This window comes from Merops nubicus, unplaced genomic scaffold, assembly GCF_000691845.1.
Source record: "Merops nubicus isolate BGI_N331 unplaced genomic scaffold, ASM69184v1 scaffold10740, whole genome shotgun sequence".
In the NCBI taxonomy this organism is placed as follows: Eukaryota; Metazoa; Chordata; class Aves; order Coraciiformes; family Meropidae; genus Merops; species Merops nubicus.
In genome coordinates, this window is record NW_008583553.1 from 27,762 (window position 1) to 52,276 (window position 24,515).

The following is a 24,515-nucleotide window of genomic DNA, read 5'->3' on the forward strand; positions in this document are numbered from 1 at the left end:
CCTACATTTATGTGGTACTGCCAAGTCAGGGTTGACATGGCCAAGGCTGGTAGCTTGACCTTGGGATGCTACTAACTACAAACCTGCTTGCCAGCATCAGCTACACATGGATATACATTCTTAGTCTGAGGTTTTTCTGGTAGAGTGAAGTGGCTTAAGATACTGATTAATGGGCAGTCCATAAATCAGCAATTTATATGGTATATACTGTTATGTACAGATCCTGGTTTTCCCAGTATTCACCTTTGCTAATTGGTGTAATTCAGAACAGAAAAAAAACAACTTGCTATTTTTAGAGTAGCATTATATAATATACTTTAACTGCTGTCAAAAGCTTACAGAATTTATCCTCCAACGAAATGGAATAAATGCAGTGTTTCATACTAGAACCATCTCATTTGCTTTGTTTTTTTTTTTTTTAATACTTGCTCATCCACTGAAACAATCAAAAGCTCCACCTTCAGCTATCCACATTCCTTGGTTTTTGTTTCCACCAAGCAACCAAAATTAGCTGTTCCATAGTTGTACACACTAAGTTTATTATAATCCTAATTAACTTAGAAATTCCAGGGAAAAAAACCCCAATGCATAACTTTGAAATGCACATTAGAGCACCCTGTATCCTGTTCATGCATTCCCTCATCAGATGAGGGAGACATGACTGAACAGAAGCTGACCTTCCTGCAAACACTTCAATTTGCAGCACACCTATCAGTTTCTCAAAGTCCGATTTTAAACAGAATGCCTGTGGTGCTTTTGAGCTACTGAGCAGAAGCCAAGCAACTACTACCTTTCCAGGGAACAATGAACACATGGGAAAAGAGAGAGTAGGGTCAGTAATACCCATACAACTTTCATGTTTTGCAACACACATGGCTTAATCTACTTTCTTCCCTTCCCTCAGTCTATTCTTTTGTTTACTGCAATGTCTCATCATATTTATTATCCACAGACAGAGGCTAGAGGGCAGGTCAGTCTAAAGGACTATGTAGTTTAGTCTTGTTCTGCAGATGAAAATGATGCTGATGGTCACGTAAGCATCAAAGCTGTATGTCACATACTTCAGCATAAAGCATGTAAGCTATGGGACACCAAAATAAGATGAAAACCCAAAGGTACGCACCATGTGCATGTGCAGCACAGCATGGTGATTACTCCACAGATCCAGATCATACATGCCTGTGGTGTCTCTAAAATCGGAAAACCAGCAGTCCCAACATGTAAAGTCCACACACTGCCTCGATACAGGGTCCCAAGGATAAGAGTGGACAATACTGGAATGTTGTCCCCAAGGAGCAAAGCTCCTTAGTCTCCCTCATCCATCATGGGACTGGGAGGCTACTCGGCTGTTGCTGCCATCATGAGACATAGTGCATGGATTCTCAACTTCTAGAAATCAGTTAATCAAAAGATTGAAATAAACTAAATACTGCAGCTTATTGGGAAGTTAGCTCACTAACTGCTCAGCTACAATAAAATTTTGAAGATTCCCTCCAAAACCATTGGGATTTGAACCATACGGCCTCCAGAGACCTTTCCCATCTAAATTACTCGAAGTCTCAGCATATCCTTGAAGTGCCATCCTGACCCAAAAAAAAAAAAAGTGTAATGGATTAGCACACTAGAATTCTCAGAGCTGATCAAAAGTTTTGCTACATTTTGAGATTACTCTTCTATCCAAAGGAAAAAAAGTTTTAGTATTATGAACCATTTAAAACCAGGCTTAAATTGATTTAATTTCTTTCTACTCAGCACAAGTTACAATAAAGGTCACGATACATAAGGGACTACATCTACTACCCTTCTCTTCAATGAAAGTTGCAGTCAATATTTAATCATCCATAACCTTTTACTAGTGACAGCTCACATTCTTGAAGAAAAATACTTCCTGAAGTCCATGGACTTCCCTGAAGTCCACAAGTATTTTTATTATGACCAATTGTTCAAGGGAAGATATTATAGATACCGACCACTTCAACATTGTTGTAATGAAATACATTGCTCAGTTACCATTAACTGAGGGGATTAAAGAACAGCTCAGAATCAACTTGGAAGAATTACCTTATTTAGTTAACAGCATTTCACAGTTCCTGTGTTAGCTCATCTTAGGGCACAACATATACAAACTGATTACAGTGAGCATGAATACAAAACTTCCTTTGAGTTCAAGTGACAACTGTGCAATGTGTTTGCATCTCAAAAAAAAATATCAGATCGGTGTCCTCATATAGCATGTGACAAATCAGCAAGTGTAGAAAGTGTTACAAGTTTTCCTACATCTTAAATTTCAGCCTTTAGTGAAAGAATTAACATCTTGTCCCTAATTTCTATTCCTACCCTTACAAAAACAACCAGTCCAAATGTATACAAGCCTGACAGTTTGTCACAAACAAATGTGGATAGACCACATTGTGGTAGTTGTTACCTGCACGCTTTCCTTAACCAGGCTGAGAGCATCTCCTTTGTACCTTGCTTTCTCTTTCACTCTCCTTTTTGTGCCAATGCAATTGAAACTCTCCCAGGACAGGTTTTAGTAATTCTATCACTGTCAGACCAGGCTCAGTGCTGCAGCCCTCGCTGCTCATCCTGCAGATCCAATCAGGTTTGGCACAAGCGGCTCCTCCCTTTGGGAACGTGTGGCCAACTGTGTATATATAGATCTTTCTCTGCCCCACATTATCTAGATTTATTAAGGTAATAAGAAATGTCTAGAATCTCCTTGATTCAGTACAAAGGTCCCAGACATACTTCCATGTAACTGCCTTTTACCTTTAAGGATTTGTGGTGAGCTTGCCACCCAAGTAAAAGCATCATTCCCACTGGTGAGCTTCATGTATCTTTATCCACTTAAGAGGACGTTGCTTGCAGATACAATAGCACATAAAGATGTTAAATCCAGGCTTTACACATCAAGCTGTTAATGCTTGGCATGCGGCTTTAGAAACTATTTGCTTGAACAGATACCTAAAGTCTAACCTCAAAAACACTACGACTGGTGCCAATGCTTAGCCACAATTGCAACTAGACGTCTCCACTTGACCTCCTCTTCCTGTGCCCCCATACAGGGACTTGCTGGGGATGTCTGTTTATCCAAATGAACCTGACAAAATACATTCCCAATGCCAGAGACAGGCTCACTCTTGTCACATTGTATCAGCGCAGAACACTGAGAAACTTCCATGGCCCAATTATGCTTCATTAAACTAAGCCCATATTCTGTGTGTCAGGGAAATAGATATTGAACATCTTAGCCTTGTTTTTCTCAATTGATAAAAAGTATCACTTCCTTGAAAAGGAAAAAATAAAGACAGCTTTATTTTGGAATTCTGTGCAGGGAAGAACCACAGGTGTTAGTCAGCTCTCAAGTAGATGCTAAAGTTACACTTTGCCTCAGTTTCCCAACTGAGAAATAACATAAAACAGCCTTCAGCCAAGCCTTTAAAAAGCCAGTGACATAGTTATGAAGAAACTGTCCCATTAACTATGCAGAAAAAGAAAGATCCTTTACCTCCTGCCTGGGGGGTTTGTTCTGAAAGAGTCCCTAACACCAGCGCATCATCTCTTTGCAGCAAAAAAGCACCAGCAAGTACATATAGAAGTCAGAACTGCTTTTATATGTGCAATATAGCAAATCATTCTTAATTAAACAGAACAGTATTTGAGATAAAAGCTGTAACTGAGTAACAAAATTAGATTCTCAGTCTAAAGATCAAAGGTCTGAAGATTTTTGGATTAGACCACTGTCACAATTCAATTTTCTAGCACACTCTCCTTGCAGTCGTACAGTTCCTGAATCTGGTCCTTTATTGCCAGAGAAAGATGGACACTAGACTTGGCATAGTTAGATTCCAGAAGCTCAAATTCAGGAGCTGCAGCACCCTGCTTTATTGCTCACTCGTTCTGAGCGTTACAACAGAGGAAAACCAGTGCAAGATCAAAACATGCTGCAAGCAGAGGAAAGAGAAGGGACAAGAACATATTAACTAAGCAGGGGATCACAGCATGAACCTAAGAGCTTGTTCAGGTTGCACTCATACATTCTGTTGTGACTGAAAAGCTTATTCTCTCCACTGCCTGCTACAAATACCCAGCTACCCTCCACCTGCCCATGTGCCAACTCAACTGCTCAGGTTACCATACCCTAATCCATTTAAAATCAAGCCAGTCAGCTCAAGCACAGACTTACCAGGGGAGAAAGCTTTGGGGGATATACTCCACTCAAACCCATTAGCTCATCTCCCACTCTACAGACAGCAGAGACTAATCTAACAGAAGGGTGAAGCAGGCTGAAGCCTGTTCCAAAGCTTCACCAAGTTAGGGCAGCCCTGCTGCCTCTGCAGCTGCAAAGACACCTTGTTGCCAGGGCAGGCTGGTGCCTGGAGCTGCAATGCAGAGCCCTGGCTCCGGCAGGCTGAGCTCCAAGGAGCACTCCCAGCACTCAGCACAGCACACACTGCAGGTGAGGGATTCAGTTCCCTCGTTCACATCACTGCTGCAACTTCCCATGGCATAATTTAAACAGTTCCTGGTCTCTTCTGACTGAAACTGTTGAGGTGAAATGCCTGTGAGCTGCTGAGCCAGCGAGCTTGCTGGGCACTGGTTCAGGAGAGGGGTAGCCACAGGCAGGCTGGATTAGTGCTGAAAGAGGACGTGGTTACAGAGCCTCAGTGAAGTCAAGAGCTGGAAGAGAAAGACATCCAAGTCTCAAATACTTACTTGTGAATTAAATAATAAGGGGAGAATGAAGGTAAGCAAATACCAAAGACAGAATAGAGAAAAATTGCTAGAAAATAAGACTGCAGAAAATGCAGTCAAGTTACATCTTTAACATGACATCTGTCAGAGTAATCACTGCCAACACCGTGGAGCTAAAAAAGAAAAAAAAATCCTTCTAATGCTCTGTTCATTATTTGGTCAATTGAAAGAGAAACAATTGCCATTCCAGGCAGTACCAAAGATCCAAAGATGGATGGATCACTTGCAGATACAATGGTGAAGCAGATTCAGAAGGAAAAAAGCATTCCTTCCTAGAAAAACATTTAAGAAAGGTTTTCTAAACCAGTAATCAGATAAAAATATTTAAGACAATAAACTTGATAACTAAATGCTTAAAGGTTGGATATTTACCAAAATATCCTGCATTAAAACAAAACAACCCAAACACACACACACACAGAGCTAAAACACTAGAATTTGTTGGGAGAAAGGGAAGCAGGAAATCAGAGGGGGTGGGGGGAAATGAACACTTGTTGTGGTTTGAGGCTTGGAATGGGGTCGTGACCTTCCAGCAACTGGGAGGACCCCGGGTGGGGGTGAAACCATTGTATTCCCTCCCCTTCCCACACACACTCTGATAAGAGGCAGGGAGTGGTTTTTAATTTCACTCCTGCCTTGGAGCTCGGAGAGGGAGGTTCTCCTTTCACTCCGTGGGACCCTGGAACCATACCTGAGGGTTTTGTATATTTTATTTTTTGTATTTTTCCCCTAATCTTTGTATATATTATTTTCCTTACCTCCCTTTTTCGCTTTTTGTTCCTTGTTAAACAATATAATTCATTTTTTTTTCCAAAGTATCTCTCTCTCTCAGGGGGGGAGAGGCGAGTACATAGTTCTGTTCCGTGTGGGTCCTGCCCTGAACCCCTTTTTACACGGAACCAGGACAACACTATTATCAGACTGCCCTTTCTAGTTTCCAAGGATTCCAGTCACCGGGTCTTAAACACACTCCAGATACCAGCACTAAAATGAAGCAGTCTATGACTAAAGCAAGGTACATCAGGAAGTTTGTACTTGGCAAGATACACAATGGTCTCTCTAATTGTGCTCAGAAATGTCTTTGCAAATAAGGAGTATCTAGTTTACTTCCTGAGGTTAGTCACACAGCTGTTAAAAAGGCTCCCAACCTTTTACACACAATAACATTCCTGGTAGCTACTCTTTGCCCCTAGTCCCCAGCCTGGAGCTGAGCCTTTGCAACCCACAAACCCATTACCCCATCAACTCTCCATATCCTATCTCAAATATACTGTTATATTTCAGCAGCTGCCAACTGGTGGCCTGAGAATTTTGGGTACTTCAAGTAATGTGTACACACACTTGTCACCAAAAGACAGACCAAAACCTTCATAGGCAAAAGCAAAAGCCTGAGTTAAAGGCTTTTAGTTTTAGAAGCTATGTAACTTAAAGGGAAAGGAAAAAAAAAAAAATGTTGAGACTGGAAAACAAAGAAGTAAACATGCTGAAAGGAAGTGGCACAGAAAATTTAAGACCTGATTCCAGAAGCACAGAGGCATGAGTATACTGTGTTGCATTACAATTTATTTCTTTACGAAGAAAGGACACAGTCACCTCAGTAATCACAGAGCCCAAGGAAACACCTCACCCTACACCAAAGGAAGGGAATTTAAGATGCAAAAGTGTTTAATAAATTGGAATCAAACCAGCAGAGGCTGTCGTCCATTTTGGAGCAAAACCTATGTAAAAAGATATTCAGAACATTTCATTAGCATTTCAATGAATTAATCATATCCATTGCATTCAGTTATCTTGAACTCTGCAAAACAGGATTCAGTAAAACCCTGTGCCATTTTTGTTGTGATAGTACCCACAGGTTCTAACTAAAATAAACAAAAACTCTGTGAGCACATTGTACTCTGAAGTACTTGCAACTGAAAAGTGCCCTCTTTAGTGGGCAGCATTAAATTTTGTCACTTCTCATTTTACTTAAATTTCCAGTTTTCAACAGATGCAGCTTTCTAAAACAACTAATTAGTAACAATGGTAATATTAAATACATTGTGATTTCAGTCAACATATGAATATTTTTATTTAAGAGCTGCAAAGTCTTGTCACACTGTACTCAAGAGCTACATGCTGGTTGTAGTTCCAAGCCACTTTCAGCTGTCATCAGCATAACACACTTATCTTAGGACTGCTAAGGAAGTATTAAAGGTAACCAAATCTGACATCTGTATTTGCTTTCCCGTTCCCCACATGTGGTCTTTCAAACTAGGAACAGTCAGTACTGCATTCCCCTCTGTTAGGGATGATCTAAAAACAGCTATCTGACCTTTCAAACAAAGGCAAAGCAATCAGGGTAAGAACTGTGCTCAATATCGGGACTTGTACTCGAGTTATTCAGGGAAGCGAGCAATTTCCTCACTAAAATAAGGAGACTATTTTATTTCAGGCAGCAAGCATCCCTGCATGGGAAGGATGACCTGCTCCTAAAAATCAAAGCATTGTGAGTCCCTTTACATTTTAAAAACAACTTTAAAAGTGTGGCTCTTAAATCAACAAAGTCAAACTTGTCCCATCTTCATTAGCCAACATTGTCTTCAATAGCTATCAGTAAGTATAGAAGGACTTCTTGTAATCATGAATCTCAATACAGGGCCAGTTTTTGAAGCCATTTGTTCCTTCAATGGTACACAAAAAAAAAAAAAAAAAAAAAAAAACCACAGAAAACTGCTGGAAAGAATATTGAGATTGCAATTTCCTTTCTGTTTCTTTTAAGTTGATGAGTGTACTTTGAAGAATTGCCTTTGAAACATGAAGAAGCAAATTCCTGCTTTTTTAAAAACTTCTATCTGACAAAGCTATAAAACTGACAAACGTGTCATCAAACTAACATGGAGAAATGGAGACTTAGAGGTGAATGAGAGAAACTACAAAGGCAAATGAAGCCTGGTTACAGCTAACACCAGCAATACAAACATCCAAGTAGCAGTAAACAAACCAAAACATCCCATCATTTTCTTAATTGCTCACAACACAAAGGTTTCCATGGATCTACATTTTTACAGATACTGTGAATTCAACTTGGCATAAGGACCTACCTCTGTATGTCTTGAATGAAGTGCATTGTATTCTTTCTTGAGTTCTGCCTCCCTCTCCTCAAGTCTGCTAACTGCAAGAAGAAAATTGAAAAGAATTAAAATTAAAATCAAAGTTTTAGTAAATGAGACTGACTTCCCTAGGACTAGGCAACCTGATCAGAGATGAAAGTATTCTTACAAGCAAATAGCAAAGAGGAGGATAAAAAGTGTGTGTCCCCTTTTGTTTAATTTCTCACTCGAGCTTCCCAAGTACAACCAACGCTAATTTAAAATTCACAGGCCTGGTAAAAAGCCCACGTACTATTTTCCCGAGTTGACAGCTAGTCCAACAAGAGGGGATTTTTATGTTCAAGGACAGCTTACTGCTCACACCAATCCAGATTGCTTCACACGTGCACATGGAAACTGTAGGATGAGGCAGAAGCCACATCACACAGCTAGACTCAATCTTGGGTGAGAGCTGTGAGCTCGTTACGGCTCTAGATTGGTTTCCTAGAACACAAACACCTCTGGAGATTGTGTGGTTAACTAGGACAAACATGAAGCTATTTCAGAAACGCCTTAAGTCACACGTTGTGGCACAGAAGTGAACACTTCTGCTGGCATTCACTCATATTCCACTGAATATAAAGGCAACAGATTCAGGGAAAGAAAACATTTGAGTATTTCTCTAGGTATTCCAAGGAATTAAAAATACATCTAGCAGATTCCGTAGAACCTCAGACAATAAGATCATATTGAGAGAGGAGCTGGAACAAACTGATATTCCTATGCAGTTAATTTGCAGAATAACTAAAACAATTCAGAACTTTATTTGCACAATTTTTTTTCCATTCAAACTGAAAATATTTTTTGCTGCCTAGATGTGAACTCCAGTTTGTTGTTCAGGTATTTTGAGCATGGTATTTATGTGATATAAGCATGTGTTTCAAGTTCTGTAACAGAGCTTACCTTATTCCACTTGCTCTACTGAAATACCCCTGGGAAACAATTGATAGTTACCCATTTCCAGAGACTCATTTCCAAACACATTATCCAAAGACAAATGCCAGCATTTCTCTGCTGTTTGTACATTTTGGTATTGCCAACTGGGTCTTCCAAAAATTAATTCTCAATATACCATTTCTTTTGACTCCATAGATCTGTACTTTGGCACAGTATTTTATTGTAAGTACGTTTCAATCCAAAAAAAAAACTTTGCCAGAGTCAAATACTGGAACCAAAGTACACAAATGTCTGCTCACTCAAATCTGTGTAAACATTCTTAGCTCCTAACCTAATCTTGCTCTTGTAAGATCATTAAGTTCCTTGACACAACCTTTTGCACTCCACCTATAAATATCTGACCAAAAGTATTACATCAAATATTATTTATATTAACATAAGATTAAACACTTTAATTTCTGCACTGTTATCAGAATGAACAAGAGTTCTTTGGCTCAAATAGAAACTTATAATGTACAAGTGTTTGCAGCACAACATATAGAAAGATAAATTTTACAGCACAATACATACATATATGCATATTTTTGAGAGGAAATACAGGACGTAAAAATGGTATCTAAGGAAGAATTTAGTTTATTATTTTTATTTTGGGCAACAGATGTTTTAAGCCTGCTCGTACACTGAAAGGGAGGTTACATGGAAGCGTGTGGTGTGTACCTACAGAAACAAGTGTCAGAATTTGTCATGTCAGGCTCTAACTATAAAACGGATTTTATCCACTACCTTTGACTGACCAGTATTCTAGTCAGAAGCAATTACATTTTACAACAGTTGACCTTCAGAGACGTCCCAGCAGCAGCCAGTCAGTAGCTACAAGTCAGAGCTCAGCAGCTTCAGCTGCCCACACCCCACCCAGCAATGGTTGTGCAACATTTTCTCCTTTAAGCGATGGTTCCTTCAATCAAGTCATAGAAGACAAGTGTATGTAGATATGGATACTACAGTCAAGGGGAATATCTCCATTAAATCTGATAACTACTTGTTACATACAAAGGTTAAAGAAAACGAAGGCCCTAGAAGATGATGCAATTTATATTCAGCATTTCCAGAAGTCCCTTGCAGCTGTATCACACATTACAGTCCTACATCTGGAAGTTTCAGTCAGAAGCAGATGTACACCAAGTTTTTACAGCCTCAGACACCACATGAACAGTTCTCAAAACAGACTTTTCCAGTACCAACAGGATACAACACCAGAAATCTATTCTAGCCAAAAACATGCCTCCCATCAAAGATAAGATCTTGACAGAACAGGCTTCCCTTTTCCAATTAAATACTGCAAATAGATCAGATACTCCAAGGGTTAGAGATCACCATAGACCTGAATGCAGAAGACACTTGAACCTACTGAAGAACAGCCGGAAGAATTTTGAGGAAGACCAACAAATTCAGCCTAAAAACTCTGGAGAAACTTAGGTCACTATTAAAAGTATATTTCCATCAGGAGTAACAGGAAACTAACAGCAATGAAATAAGAGACAGAAAAAAAACCTTCCACTGGCACACAGAAGTACACTTAAAAGCAAATTGTCACCAGTTCCATTCTACTCCACCAGTACACAAAGGAGTGGAAGTCTGGAACCACTCTGATAACATCCTGCAGGAAGAACAGAGCTGGGCACTGGCCCTGCCCAACACGCTGGGTCCACCAAGTGGCAACCTGACACAGTTCCCATCAATTGGGCTTTGAAGTAATACAAAAACCTCCTCCAATATTTCATTCTGAGACCTTTCTTCCACTAACATGTCAGATTCTTAATGAAAAAATGATACAATGACTTGATATACATCCCAAAAGCAAAATATCTATGTTGTAATGTCTTTATAAAGCCTCTATAACCTTGCACTGTAATATCTTCCATGATGTAACAAGATTATATTGTGTAAGATGCTACATGTGCAAAACGTAACAAAGAAGTTTCACTATTCATGGTTGCCAGTCTACAGGGAAAAATTTTAAAGGCCTTCCAGCATTAGTATGAGTATGCAATGCAAATACTGTAGTATTTTTAGGCTGATGAGAAAGCACCTCACTGGAACACCACCACAATCTCACTCATGTTCAAGGTCTACCTGCAACTTTCTCCAGCACTGTCAATATCCTAACAGTCAGTGACCTGAAGTACTCATCTTAAAAGTTCTCCAAAATCAAACCAATCAAGCCTAAAAATGGGATTAAATATTATAACAAGCTGGAGAGAAGCCTCTGGAGTTTCTGCATCCTGAGAGCATTATGAAGAATTAGGCAGCAAAGCTGCCTACCCTGCCTCTTCAAAAATCAGGGCTTACCTCCCAAGTCTGATGGCTTTTACCAAGTTTGGAACACCCTCCATCTGTATGTTGTCCTCTGCCTCAAACTGCTGATAAGCCTGAGGAGGAGAAAGAGAAACAGACCTGCTAGAATGCCAAATCCAACCAGTACAATGCCTTCAAGAGGAATTACAAGTTCCTGCTACACAAGCCAGGACAGAGCTCCAGCTCATTAATGAGCTTTTCCTAGCACTAAGACTATCTGAAGGCTCTCCTTGGACAGCTTTCATCCAGCTCCATTCTTAAAAGCAGGTCCCATAAGAAAGTTAAGATACAGATACAGCATAATCAATCCTATGATCCAGTAGGACCTCATGACTTACTAAAGTAGCTGCCAAAGTGCACACACAGCCATGGCCTGAAACAGGGACTGGAGCTATCAAACAAGTATTTAACCTGAAAGGGGCAAGACCTGGAAATAAGCAGAACAGAAAACTGATTTGTAAAACAAGTGATAAATTCAACTCCTTGGCAAGATCAGCCTCTTCAAGTAGCTCTTACCACTACAAACTACAGGTCTAGTTCTCTGTTTGAAAAGTAGGGCACTTGAAGTTATGGAGGTAACTTAGCTGTCAAGAACACTGTTGATATCAATTATCTACAAACGGAGCTGCATGGTCTTATCCTCAACACGTCTGGACTGCTCAAGTATCCACTATGTCTCAGACCCACAAGATCACTGTAATCTACCACCAAAAACCTCACATAAAATGAAAAAAATCTCCTTAAATGTCCCGCTACCACCATGTAATATAAGGACAATTATATGGCAGGAGATCCCTAACAACAGTTAAAAAGGAAATGAACAAGGATCTATAGAAGTTAAATCCTACCCAAAATCAGGTGTAAAAAAAATAATAATCTTTTGGACCTAGTACAAACTTCTTGGCGAGACTCTGGTCAAAATAGTGTTTCCCTTGATTGACTGTTTTGAAAGCAGTGAGATACTTCATTCATACATTTGGCTGCTGAAGCGAGTGATTTTTTTTGACACAGTCCAACATCCAGTCAGTACCAAGACAGAAGCTACAGCAGAGGGGGGTTGTTTTTAAAGCCAGATAACCAGCAACAACTCAGGAATGCAAGATTCTAAAAGACATTTAAAGCCATTTTCTCAATTTCTGCAACATTTACAGCAATAGAATTATTGTAACAATCCAACTCCAGCATCTAAACCACTAGCACAACACTCCCTTAATTTAAAAAGAAAAAAGTATGTGAGCATTTAGTTATATGCCAGTGGATTTCAACCTCCTTTCACCACTTTTGGTCAGATATATTAATAGACAAGATTAAAGCAGGCCAATGGCTGCTCTAATTTTCTACTCCATTTTATTTCAGGCTCCAGTCGGGTGGCACGACACGGTGCAAGCTCCAGAGCTAACTGTACCCTCTGCTCCATCTAGTGGCACCCACTCCCACCTGCCAGAGCAGAAACTGCAGGCACGCCGGTAACCTCACAACAAAACAGCCACAAAAGTAGCTGAGAAATGCTTTAGTGAGCAACAAAGTCTTCCTTTCTGGTACACTCTAAGGCTCACATTTCTTACAGAAAGAGGCTTCAAGTTTAGTAAATGACGGCTGAGGAACAGTGTAAGGAAGGGCAGTGGGGCAATCTGCTTTGTAAACAAACCAATGTAGACAAGAAACAGCTGCAGTGAGGAAAAACAGTGCCAAACAGCAAGCTCCAAGTTAGTTAATCGAGAAAGAGAAGTCGTCAAGCTGGTTTGTTCCTTCTTTGTTGGAAATCAGGATGAGTTTGACCGTCCTCAGCCTTTGTATACAGGAACAATCCAGACCCCCACTGAACAAACCTTAACTTCCCACTTCTCTCAGGAATCTATTGAAAAGCTTTCTTGTGTCCCTTGGAATAAACACCACAGTTGAGCCACACCTAGAAATAGCAATACTGACAGGGGCATTCCATACCAGGTCAGTTACTGACATCATCATGTGTGCAGATACACGACTCACAAGTCCAACCTCAGAACTATGTTAAGCTTCACTGCTGAAAGCTCGTATTAAAACCTCCCTGTTACCTAGGCAGGCCCATGTTAAATTGCTGCTACAGCTCTATGCAGGTGTAACTCAGAGTACTGGACACCTTCAGATAGCACTTCAAGAGGTTGTCTGCCTGGGTGTACGTTACAGTTCCACTGGTATCCAGACATCTCAGATAAAAATAAAAGTATCAAATAACATCTGCAGAAGATTCACAACAGAACCTGGTCTTGCATTTTCTCTTGAAGCCAGTGAAAGCAATAGCTCTGTTTAGCTTCTAAAGAAATCAAATCTGTATGTTTTTAGGTCAGCTGCCAAAATGTTTGCCTCATATCCCAAATAAAACCTAGAGCAAGCAGTAGCAATTGCTGCATCATGTCACCTGATGTGGGAAATCGAATCATCGCAACAGCTGCATCTCAGCATTTGCAGCTCTGAAGACCAGGAGCCATTTCTTGGTTTGTTTGGGTGGGGGTTTTTGCTGTTGTGTTTGTTATTTTGCATATGTTGTTCTTCCCTAATATAATCTGAGCATAAATTACAAAACTGAGCTTCGACAGTCTGAGGTATGGAAATATATGTGTGCCTTGGTTGTCCTGCCAAATGCAGTATGTTATCTCGGATGTACTTTAGCACTTGGCAGATCCAGAAAAGGAACCAAATCTTTCAGCTCCCACAGGCTACCATCTCTACCAGAAAGTGCTTCAACCACACACACATTGTGCTTTTCAGATTCTCTTCTAAATAAGTTACTCTGAGAATTATTCCTCCCGAGAGCACACTCCAAAGCTATTCCATTCCCGTAGTAAGTCAAAATACACTACAGCCATCTTCTACTCAAAAAAAAAATTTAACTTACAGCCTGTAATACATTAAAAGAACTGACATAGCCAAAAAAGGAGGCCAGGAAGGGAAATAAACCTCTGTAGCCCCCCTGAGAATTCAGTGGTGTGTGACGTGAGCCCTGGAAGGCACCTATTCCCCTGTGTAACTGGAGCCAGGGCACTAACTGCAGCCGTATCATGTGCCCCCACAGCACGTAGCTGGACCTGGGGCTGCACATTGCTACTATCAGTTTCCAACAACTCTAAGGGCTTAGTCTTCCATGCTCAAGGTTGAAATCTGAAACCATTCTAATGCTGCAAACTAATTACAAGCAGAGTTCCGGGTCTCACCACACCAAAGACTTAAAATAATGTCAAAGTCAGATATATAGAAGTTCTTGTAAGAAATGTTTTAGATAATATCAAAGGCTGACGTCTGCCTTGGAAAATCATTAAGGTGGAAGACAAGGACAAGAGAAGGACTGAAGTGTTAAACTCTTATTTCTTTGGAAACCTGGCATTTCCATGCTTGGTGAACCTCCACGACATTCAGAGGTGCCCTCTGCTGTTGAGAAACAAAATAACCCATGAAAGTCTAGTCAAGTCATAAAATCAAAAAGACATTTGTTCACACTCAGTAAAAGTTTGCTACAGACCAAGAGCAAGAGTTTCTGAAAGCTGCCCATACCAACATTGTCACTAAAAATAAATTGTCTCTAAAACAAAAATCTCCAGGAACTCTGTGATACATATCTTGCTTTAACTTCCACAAGCCACAGGGCTCAGAGCATAGGTATTGTCTTTCCTCTGTTCCCCACACACCGTGAGAGCAGAGGCAAAGCATGAGGAGTCACAGAGAAGAGCAACCGTGCAAAATGAGCTGAGGAGGTGGCTCGTGGGCCGAAGGGCCACACCACTGCAGCACATTCCTGCACACAAATAGAAGCTGCACATCTTTACACCTCTGCTCTCCTTTGAGCAGTTGTAGTTTCCTGAAACACTCCAGGATGCAACGTGTCGCACTATTTTTTGGCAACAAATTTGATATGGGCAACCACCACTACCCACCAAATACCAAGACGAAGTGCCACAGATCATGTAAGAGTTAATTTCATGTGCATCCACCCCAACCATGCAGGATATCATCTCCTCTGGCTCAAATCCTCCCAGCAGTGCCACCAGGCCACGCTGTCATCTCTCCCTCTTCCCATTTCCTCCTCTGGAAGAGCAGAGTAAGGTGGGTCACTCCGGTAGGATGTAGCCGACAACTGTTTAACTTCGTAACACAGGGGAAAAAAGTCAGTGAAGCACAGAAACTCTGTAACTGATGACACAAAAGAAGCTTATTTCACCTCTTTAATTTCAAATGGCAGATTCATTCCAACCTAGCTGGTTGATTATGTGGCTATGAATGCAATCCTACATGATAAAATGAAGTACAAACATATTTATTATCTTCTTCAGCATGACAATCACTAAGGGCAAAATCAGGCACTTATAATTCAGGAGAAAACAAAATTATAGCTTCTTGAGCAATTTTAACTGTCTTGGATGTCTAAGCACATACAATCGCACTGAACCCAACCATGGAACTTCAGAGCTGTTCTCTCCCAGGGCTACCTAGTCTCCACTAAATGCTCAGAACAGAGAATGAGTTGAAACTTTACTGGGCAAAATTTGTTTTCACACGCCTTGCTCACCTGATGAGAAACACATATAGCACAAGAAGTAGTCTACAACTACAGCACCTTTTGCTTCTTCAGGTACTACATGGGACCACACATAGAAGTCATAGTCATGTCATAAACCGATGTTGCTATACCAGGCTCTGCACTCCAACACAAAAAGGCAAAGCCAGTTTCATTTGCTTACTTGTTCTGCACCAGGCATTTGCTATTCCCATCATCAGTGATAACACTACCACTATTTTCAATGTTCATGTAGTCACAACTGGCAATACCACAGACCAACTTAGATGCACAGACAGTAGTATAGGAAGTGGAAGAGAAAAAGAAATATAGTTAGAAGGCTTGTAGCTACATGCAGTGAACTGAAGTGACACATTGGTATCTCTGGTATCATACAAATACACAGACACACAAATCACCTTGCCTAGAAAACGTAATGCAATGGAGCTAAACTACTTCCAGAATATGTACACTAGTATTGTTCTCATACCCTCGAAATTTAGAGCACTAGAGAAAAACAGTTCACTTGCATAATATTCATTAAGTGTTCAACAATTGTGCTTAAGTCCTTTTGATCTTGCTCCACATCAGCAGCATGTCAAATCTTTGTAAGAGTCTTTCATGCTGTCCCAGACAACATACCAACCCAAATCATAAGCAAAACTCACCATTCAGCCCTGCCCTACTTTTTCTCCAGTTACATTTTTACCATCACAAAAGGTTTGTCTCCAGTAAGATTATTTTGGAACTGTTTAAAAGTCAATGCCCTAACACCAAAACATTGTTATAACCATTTTCAACAATGCTATTTCTTACAAAAATAAAGTAATTCTAGTCAACACTCAGTGGTTCCACCAGAACAACTGAGTCCCTCGTGCAAATACTTTCATTATATTATATATACACAATGTAATTAAACGTTCAACACCATAGATAGCTTATACATCATGTTAAGTTTTAACATTCAAGGCAAAAACATTCACAGGAATAGCAAAAGTAATGGCATATATGACACGATGTCATCTTGATGCCATAATCCTGTTGTCAGAGTACAGGGTTTCCCATTAACCAGTTGTTTGGGCTGTGGGATTACAGCACAGGCCTTCTGGAAACAGTGCCCTTTGTTACCAAAACAGACCACTCAACTCTTGTTCCAATGTTTTCTTTGCCCCTCTTCTGCTGCTTTTAAACACACACACCCACTTCCATTCACAAGAATCATCATAGCATTCCTGAGAGAGGTCTCTACAATATGCTTCATGATTATCCATTTTAGCTTGACTTATCTATAAACATACACTCCTGGAAATCAATCCTCCTGGTTTTCACTAGAAAAGACTGCTTGAAGTATTCCACCATCACTGTGTATACAGAATCTGATAATATTTTAACTGCAATGGACCCAAAGAAACATGGGCCTCTAAGATTTGCCAACATAAATCTAAACCACTCAAATTTCAGAAAGATGCAGCTCTGCATGCCACCTACATGAATTTTAATACTAGTGCACTACTACTTCTACCTTGCTATAGACTCACTTATGCCACTGGAAATTAAAGTTTACAGGATGATTATTATACCTTAAGTTGAAGAAGAGAGCTGTAACTTGTTGCATTATAGGCAGGAAAGGTGGCCAAGTAGAAATAAAGGAAGAAAGAACAGTGAAAAGGGGCTACTTTGACAACAGTCACTCTGCTTTTAGAAAATGATCTTATCTCAACCTTATCAGGCTTCATACAGCCTTACTTTACATTTCTGCACAGCCCAGCAATAAAAGCTGTTTATTGACAGACATGTCAGTCTTGTGTCAACAGAAGTTAGCTTAGAAGCATGACAAAGTGTTCACATAAATCCATATTGATCATTATTTCTACACTGTGCTAAAGAGGCTAAATGAAAACAAAAATCATAATTTTTGTTGCATGTTTAATAGACTGACAGGAAAAGAAAAAATAATTAGATCATTAGCAGTATAGGTTTTTCATCTCCCATTTAAGACTGAAGGGTGAGAGAGATGAAATGAGAAGATTTCTGTGGGTTTGGGTATTTTTTTCCTCTACCCTTTACTCAACTAGGATCAGAAAAACTGATGATCACATTCAATAGAGATTCAATGACTCTATTTGGATAAGAAGCAGCTCAGCAGAATGTCTAAATTACAATATATTCACATTGTGACTTTCATTGTTTCAGGGAAACTGATCACTTATCTTTTCCCAACTTAGATAAGTTTTTGTAAATATACAGAATGTCTTTAATGTCTCTTTTCCTGTAAAAACTAAAGGCCTCATAGAAATAATGTGGCAAAAATTGTACAAAAGCTAATGAGATTCAGCATCAAAGCCATTCTCATCCCAGCAGTCCTTCTAAATCCAAAGATTACATTCATTTTTAGCACAGACAACAGTTTAATGGAAAGAAAATTACCTTGTTTTATGATCACTAACAAAGGAATAAGTTTTAAATATCCCCTGAAAAACTTGTTAAACATGAAGACAGCAAGATCTAAAAGGAAAACAAAACAACAAGTGGGATACCAGAAGAATCAGATTACAAGTCACAGGCTTGTATCTGATTTGTTTGCCTTAGCTGCAAGGGAAACAAACTCACGCAAGAGTTCAACCTAGTTATCTGTCAAAACACACAAACAGGATAGCACAGATGTTTAGCTTATCATTTTACAAAAGGCAATTTAAAATGCATTAATATTACTTAAAAGGAGTACAATATCTTTTGCTTACTTTGATCAGCATAGTTTTTTGCTTTTAGTTCAAGCTGTCGAGTTTGTGATTCCAATGCTTCCACTCTGGTCTGCAAGTCCTTCTTCTCTTGTTCTTGAGAATCTTCAAACTCGATGAATTTCTAAACCAAAAAAGTGACATTAGACTCAACAATGCATTACAGATTTATTTTAAAAAGTCTGAGCAGAGTACTTTCTTCCAAGAGAAAGAAAAGATACACAGTCCTTCCTAGATTTGTTTTTAGAAGACTTTCACTTGAGGCAGCAGGTAGGGAACAACACAGCAGCCCTTCACAGCACAGAAGGGTGCAAGCTGGTTTCCAAAACCACAGATCTACAGCTCACATTTAGACATGAAAGGTACTACTTCAGTCCAGTGTCCATCAAGTCAAGCATCCCACCTAAGTTGCTCTGTGTAATCACTGTCAACTAAGAGCCAACCACTTCAGGGAAGCCTGCTCGGGACTCTGTTAATACAGAGTGCTGGTGTCCAAAGATTTGGCTGAAGTGGATCTTCACCTGTGAGCCATGAAGGCACAGACAACACAGTAGGGATATGCCAGCACTAGTGCCAACCAAAATTACATAACAAAAATTGTGTGGAATGAAAAAATAGCATTTTGATAGGTTACAAAATGCTCACAGTCTTTATCAAATATTTAACCATCCCCTACAACCTGTCAGCTGCACAGAAAACTGTTTACAGGCTTTTAGCAATTGTGCTCATCATCATCATCTTTTGCCACCTTGGTTTACCAACTGTGTGTCTCAGTATTCTGGAGTTCACTGATGTTATAAAACATAAATACTGATATATGCATTAAAGTTATCAATTCATCATTACAGTAGTTTAAAAAGCATACTTTCACTGCCTTTTTATTTTTAAAAAACAGAATTTAAGAAATTCAGTGTACTGGTAGCACAACGAATACTTCTCATAGCCAAAGACATCCCAGGTCATGCAGTGCTCTCTATTCTGCACTGCAAAGAGAAGGTAAAGCTGCAAACACAAGTTATGCAGCAGGCTCATCATACAGGGAGGAAAAGCATATCAGAGGCCTTGGCAGAAAACCCCCAAACATCCCAGACAGCCAAAGGATCAGGAAGCAAGCTGCAGCTGGGTACCACATGGAAGCAGAGACACAGATGAGGCAGCACCTTAAAAATAGTAATGTTATAGGTGATTTCAATACCATTTTCTTCCTATGTATTGCTAGGAAAACTCAGTGGGAAAAATTCTTGTACATCAACTTTTAATAAGACACTATTATGTTTTAGCCAATGTGGGTTTAAGCTTTTACAAAAGCAGAAACTCATAACCTCATGAAAAGAGCTTCAGTTTAACAGGGTCATCAGAAGAAATTTTGCTTTAAAATTACTTCAGATGTAGAAACACATCAAAATCTGTGAAGTGGAACAAGAGCTCCTTTCAGTCAAGCTCTCCATGGCTATCACAGGACTAGGCATGGTGTTCATATGACTGTGCTTGAAGCTAAATGGTGAAACACTTAATAAACAGCTGACTCTAGCCCAGGTAGCACTGCTTTGGGTTCTGCTATTTAAAATGAGTTCTCCCGCTTCAAAAAGACAGATGACCAAAAGTCTTTCTACCTCCTCAGTTTGGGAATATTAATTTGCCAATGTAATACTGAAAATCCCAAACTTTAAACTTGTTTCACACCTTTTGGCAAACAATACAAGAGTTTTGCCCCTTTTATACTAAAGATTCAAGTCATGTCTGGCTTATTCTTAGCAGGCTCCATTTTTAAAAGGCTTCGAAGTTTGACATAAACCTGGCACTGAGGCTAAAAGCAACATGGTTTGTTCCATTAAACATGGGAAAACATGAAAGAAGAATTATATAATTTTAACATCTTTGTTTACATGCTTCTCTGATGATTTCCCAAAGTCAGATGTCTCATAACTCACAAAACGCCAGTGACAACTATACTTTTCAACCAACAGCCATTCAAAGCCATCAATGTCCTTGTTACTCATGAAACTAAAGACAGGTATCATCCTGTATTTCCTCTCAAGTTCTTCACCTGCAAGTAATAACACTAGTTTTGTATTCAATGGTTTTGTTACCTTCCACTAGGTTACCTTCATTTTTTTTAAAGTTAGAACTGAAGTTACAACTCTTCAAAGTGTTTTTATAATTAGAGTCGGGTAATTTTTTTTTTCTCTGCTGAAAACTATTACCTGTTCAAAACACAGCTTGACTTTAGACTTTGAATGTTTCTATTTGGTTTCTCCTCTCTCCTCCCAGTGATAACAGAGGCAGAGTCCCAACAGATTGATCACCATGCCCTGACTAAGCCTGTATGACTGTGATGGAAGGACTAGTCAGATAAACCACTATGGCAGCCAAGGTCAGGCTGAGTGCCCATATTAGAAAACTTTTTTTAAGAAGTATTTACATTGACACTACACTCAAATATCACACATCATCTGCATCGTAAATGCAGCAGCATATGTAAGAACATGTTAGCCACTTAATATATGGATACTAGACATTCTCTTCTTCCAACCTGAGCTACTGGTTACACAATAGAGGCAGACAGAAATCTCACTTTCCTCATCGTAAGTGATACCCTGTCTAGGCCACAAAGCCGTATCTTACAACTCTTAACAAGAAGTGGGATTTTTTGGAGCCTTTTTTTACAAAATAAAAAAAAAGAACCACCAAACAAGCTGAAGGACATTGACACAGCTTTAAAACAATCAGACTGAACACCACAAGATTGCAGAAGTTAGGGCTAGAACGGTCTTTAAAAGGTCATCTTGTTTCAAGGTTCTGATGCTCAGTGTTGATGTTTGGATCCTGATTTTGATTAGGAGATAATGAGGTGTAAGCACAGGATATGATGCACACCTCCTTCTGCATGTGCCTGCTGCTGAAACCCAAGCCTGTGATACCTCCATAAACTATGTTTGGCAACTCCCAGGTAATCCTTCCCATTCTCTCCAGGCAGTATCGACCATGTCATTTCAGACAGACATTTGTTTAACCTGTTCCTAAAGACCTCCAACAGCAAGTATGAAAAAGCACTTCACAGATAAGATTCAGAAGTCTTTATGTAATCTATTTTAAATCTACTTGAAAAGTTTACAGCAATAATCTTTGCAGTAACCACAAACTGAGATTACACAAGAGAACAGCAGAGCACGCACATCTGGAGCCCTCCCTCCTGCTTACAACCATTTAATCACCTGGTAATACAGCACTAGCCAAACGAAACTTTTTTCCTCTATTTACATCATCTTCTATTTCCTCATCTTTTAACTTGTTTTCCTGTCACATGATCCAGATGCAACACTAAACGTGTCTGCTACCAGGGTTCCACCTACTTGGCAGTCTTTGTTACCCTCTGGCACGTCCTTCAGTAACTTTTATTGCAATGATGCCAGCTTTCCAGCCAACAGCACCTTCTTCCTGGAGCAGGCAGTGAAAATGAATTCAGCTGGACTTGGGGCACAGAAAAAGACATGTAACTGAAAACCTAGTCACTTTACCCTATTTCAGCAAGGTATAATGGATCTCAATTTTGTTCTCTCAAATTAAAAATACTTAAATTCTTACTGCAGAGTGTTTACTTAACATACAATCGTAAGGGATAACTTTAGGAACAGTGAGAAAAGGCAGCCATGAAGTTCACACTGTTAGTTGAAACTAGCTTTCATGGTGGAAAATCCTTTTTCATGGTTGCAAAAGTAGCAACTGAACATCAGATTTCAAGAACAGCTTAATCCCAGAAACAGCAGAAAAGCTAAAAGATATATTAGACAGCTTGACATGGCTAAAAGGAGACTTTATCCTGTTTCCAGATCCACACAAACCACCTGCTAGCTACACCACTGTAGGTCTGGAGCAGTGTACTTCTACCAAAGTGTAACTTCCTAGTAGTGTGTAAAATAGCAGAAGTCCAAACCCTCTTCCTCACCCACTCCTCTGTGGCAGGGCACACTGCCTACCAGTCACCCAAGTGGGGAGGTGAGTTACGCAGAACTGCAGGCGGAAGAGCAGAAAAGCTGGTTCTTCTGTTTCTTCACCTCTATCACAAATACACCCTCTTAAAAGTCAGACAAATGACTTCACAACAACTAAAAAGATCACGACTGTTACCTAGAGGACTGAGAAAGAGGCCAAGAACTTCTGAATTATTTTTCTTTTAAAATCATCTTAACAGAAGTCTACAGACAACATCTTTCAAGATGTCTCTTTAGTAACACTTTTTAAATACAGGAAATAAAGGAATAAAACTAGGACAATGGTGTAAGGAGATTCCAATTCAAATAGTAAACTATTAATATTAATCAAGATACTACTGCAAATAAAAATTCCTGTAACAGCAAGCAGGAAGTAAAAAGAAAGTATGTTAATTCATTATGACAGAAAAAATGATATGAAATATTGAATTTAGTAGCTCAAAATTCTGGATGTTGTTGTCAGATTACACAACCAACCTCCACACTGAAAAGGAACACACTAAGCAAATACCTCATTGCCCAAGAAAAATAGTGCTAGAGTCATGTTCTCTCCTTTGATGTCAACCATCCTGCACCCATCACATTATTTCAACATTCAAAAAAAGGTTGCATTAGTCAAGCCTGAATAAAACACACACCTCTCATGAACATACCATGTTTTATCTGTGACAGACATGTTCATGTATGTACAAAATAACCATCCTCAGAATGTAACACGTGACAACCTTTGTGCTTACAGCTGGAGACACGGTCTTTGGTCTAATTGCACTTTGGAAAGCACCAGTAAGCTGTCAGGCAGCATGAGTACTAGTTTGCAGACTGCATAATGCTTCTCTCCTCAAGTTAATTTATCATGACAGAAAGAAATGGAGACTGCAGTCAAGTCCAAAACCAACATGAGTATGCACAGCTACTGAGGAGCCACAACAACACAATTAACACCATACTCTATTTCAGCGTATTGTTATGGCTTCTGTCCTGCTGCCCAAGGCCTGCTTTTTTCACTCTGGCAAATGCCCGTGTTTCAAGCCTGATTGATTTTTTCATGAATTAGCTCAGACAATATTTATCAGTCTCTTCGTCTTGCTCTCTCAATAAAAATAAAGTATGTTTTCTAAAACAAGCCTGTCACACGCAGCTTGTGTCAGAACCAGTGATTAAGTCTTTACAACAACAGTCCCTAGGATATTGCTGTCCCCCCTGTCCAGAAGGCACCATAAACCAACTAGGTTTGACAAGGAGAATGAGTGGTCTATTGGTTGAGGAGTTGAGGGGACACCATTCACACCACATTGCTTTGTAATAAATTAACAAAGTCCCAAATGGTTTGTGGACAACAATTTCCACTTAGTTATACCTGTAACGCATACAAATATTTGTACAGGGATGATGTTTTCCAACAAGTTTTTGTTGTCACTATCATCTTCACCCTCTGTGCCATTATTCCTTGGATTTTTATTTTTTTTTTTTTAATTTCAAAGGTGAGCACAACCACAGCAATAAGCACAGGGCACGAAGTCTGGAAATAGACTTATAAGATGGCTTGTTCTATTACAGATAATGCTGTCAATCCAATTTCCTACAGGAGTTTGGCAAGGAAGTTATCCCGCACAGCCGCTTTCTATTGTATTGCTTTATAATCTCACAGAAAACAATGCTTCACAAGCTTATTTACACTGAAGTAATTCTTGGATATTTTTCCTCTCAATTTTAATAGCAAGATCCAGAGACAGAGTTCATGTCCCTGAACAGTCTGCACCACCTGTTGCTGACTGCAGCTTTTATGTGCTAGCTCTGAAGAACCTCCCCTCCACACAGCATGGTACTTCCATAATTTTTGCAATGCGTTCTCACTGCTTTCCCTAAGTACCCTCTACAACTGATCTGAAATGGACAATTCGGCTCCTGCCACAGAGAAAGCCCACAGGGAAAGTGAAAGCGTGGAGCAGTCGGTACACAGTTCCGCGTTCGCTCTGCGCAGCAGTGCCGCTTCTCCTCCATGGACCCGGTGACTGGACGACCAGCGCTCTCGGAGGGTTATTTCGGAGTCCTGCAGGCAGAGCCGTGCTGAGCAGGGACACACGGCAGAGCTCTGCCAGCGGCTGCCTCCGAGGAGCAC

General features: G+C 39.8%; 1 protein-coding gene across 1 annotated transcript in view; it reads right to left on the reverse strand.

Moving 5' to 3' along the window:
* The window catches only part of SPAG9 (sperm associated antigen 9), a 51,506-nt gene extending 27,109 nt beyond the window's left edge, over positions 1–24,397 (reverse strand). Inside the window, exons 1-3 of the mRNA XM_008941225.1 lie at positions 24,353–24,397; positions 18,408–18,528; positions 7,839–7,909 (exon numbers count right to left, since the gene is read on the reverse strand). Coding sequence (XP_008939473.1) covers positions 7,839–7,909; positions 18,408–18,528; positions 24,353–24,397 — 237 coding nt within the window. The remainder of the gene's footprint in view (positions 1–7,838; positions 7,910–18,407; positions 18,529–24,352) is intronic.
* Between the last annotated feature and the right edge of the window lie 118 nt (positions 24,398–24,515).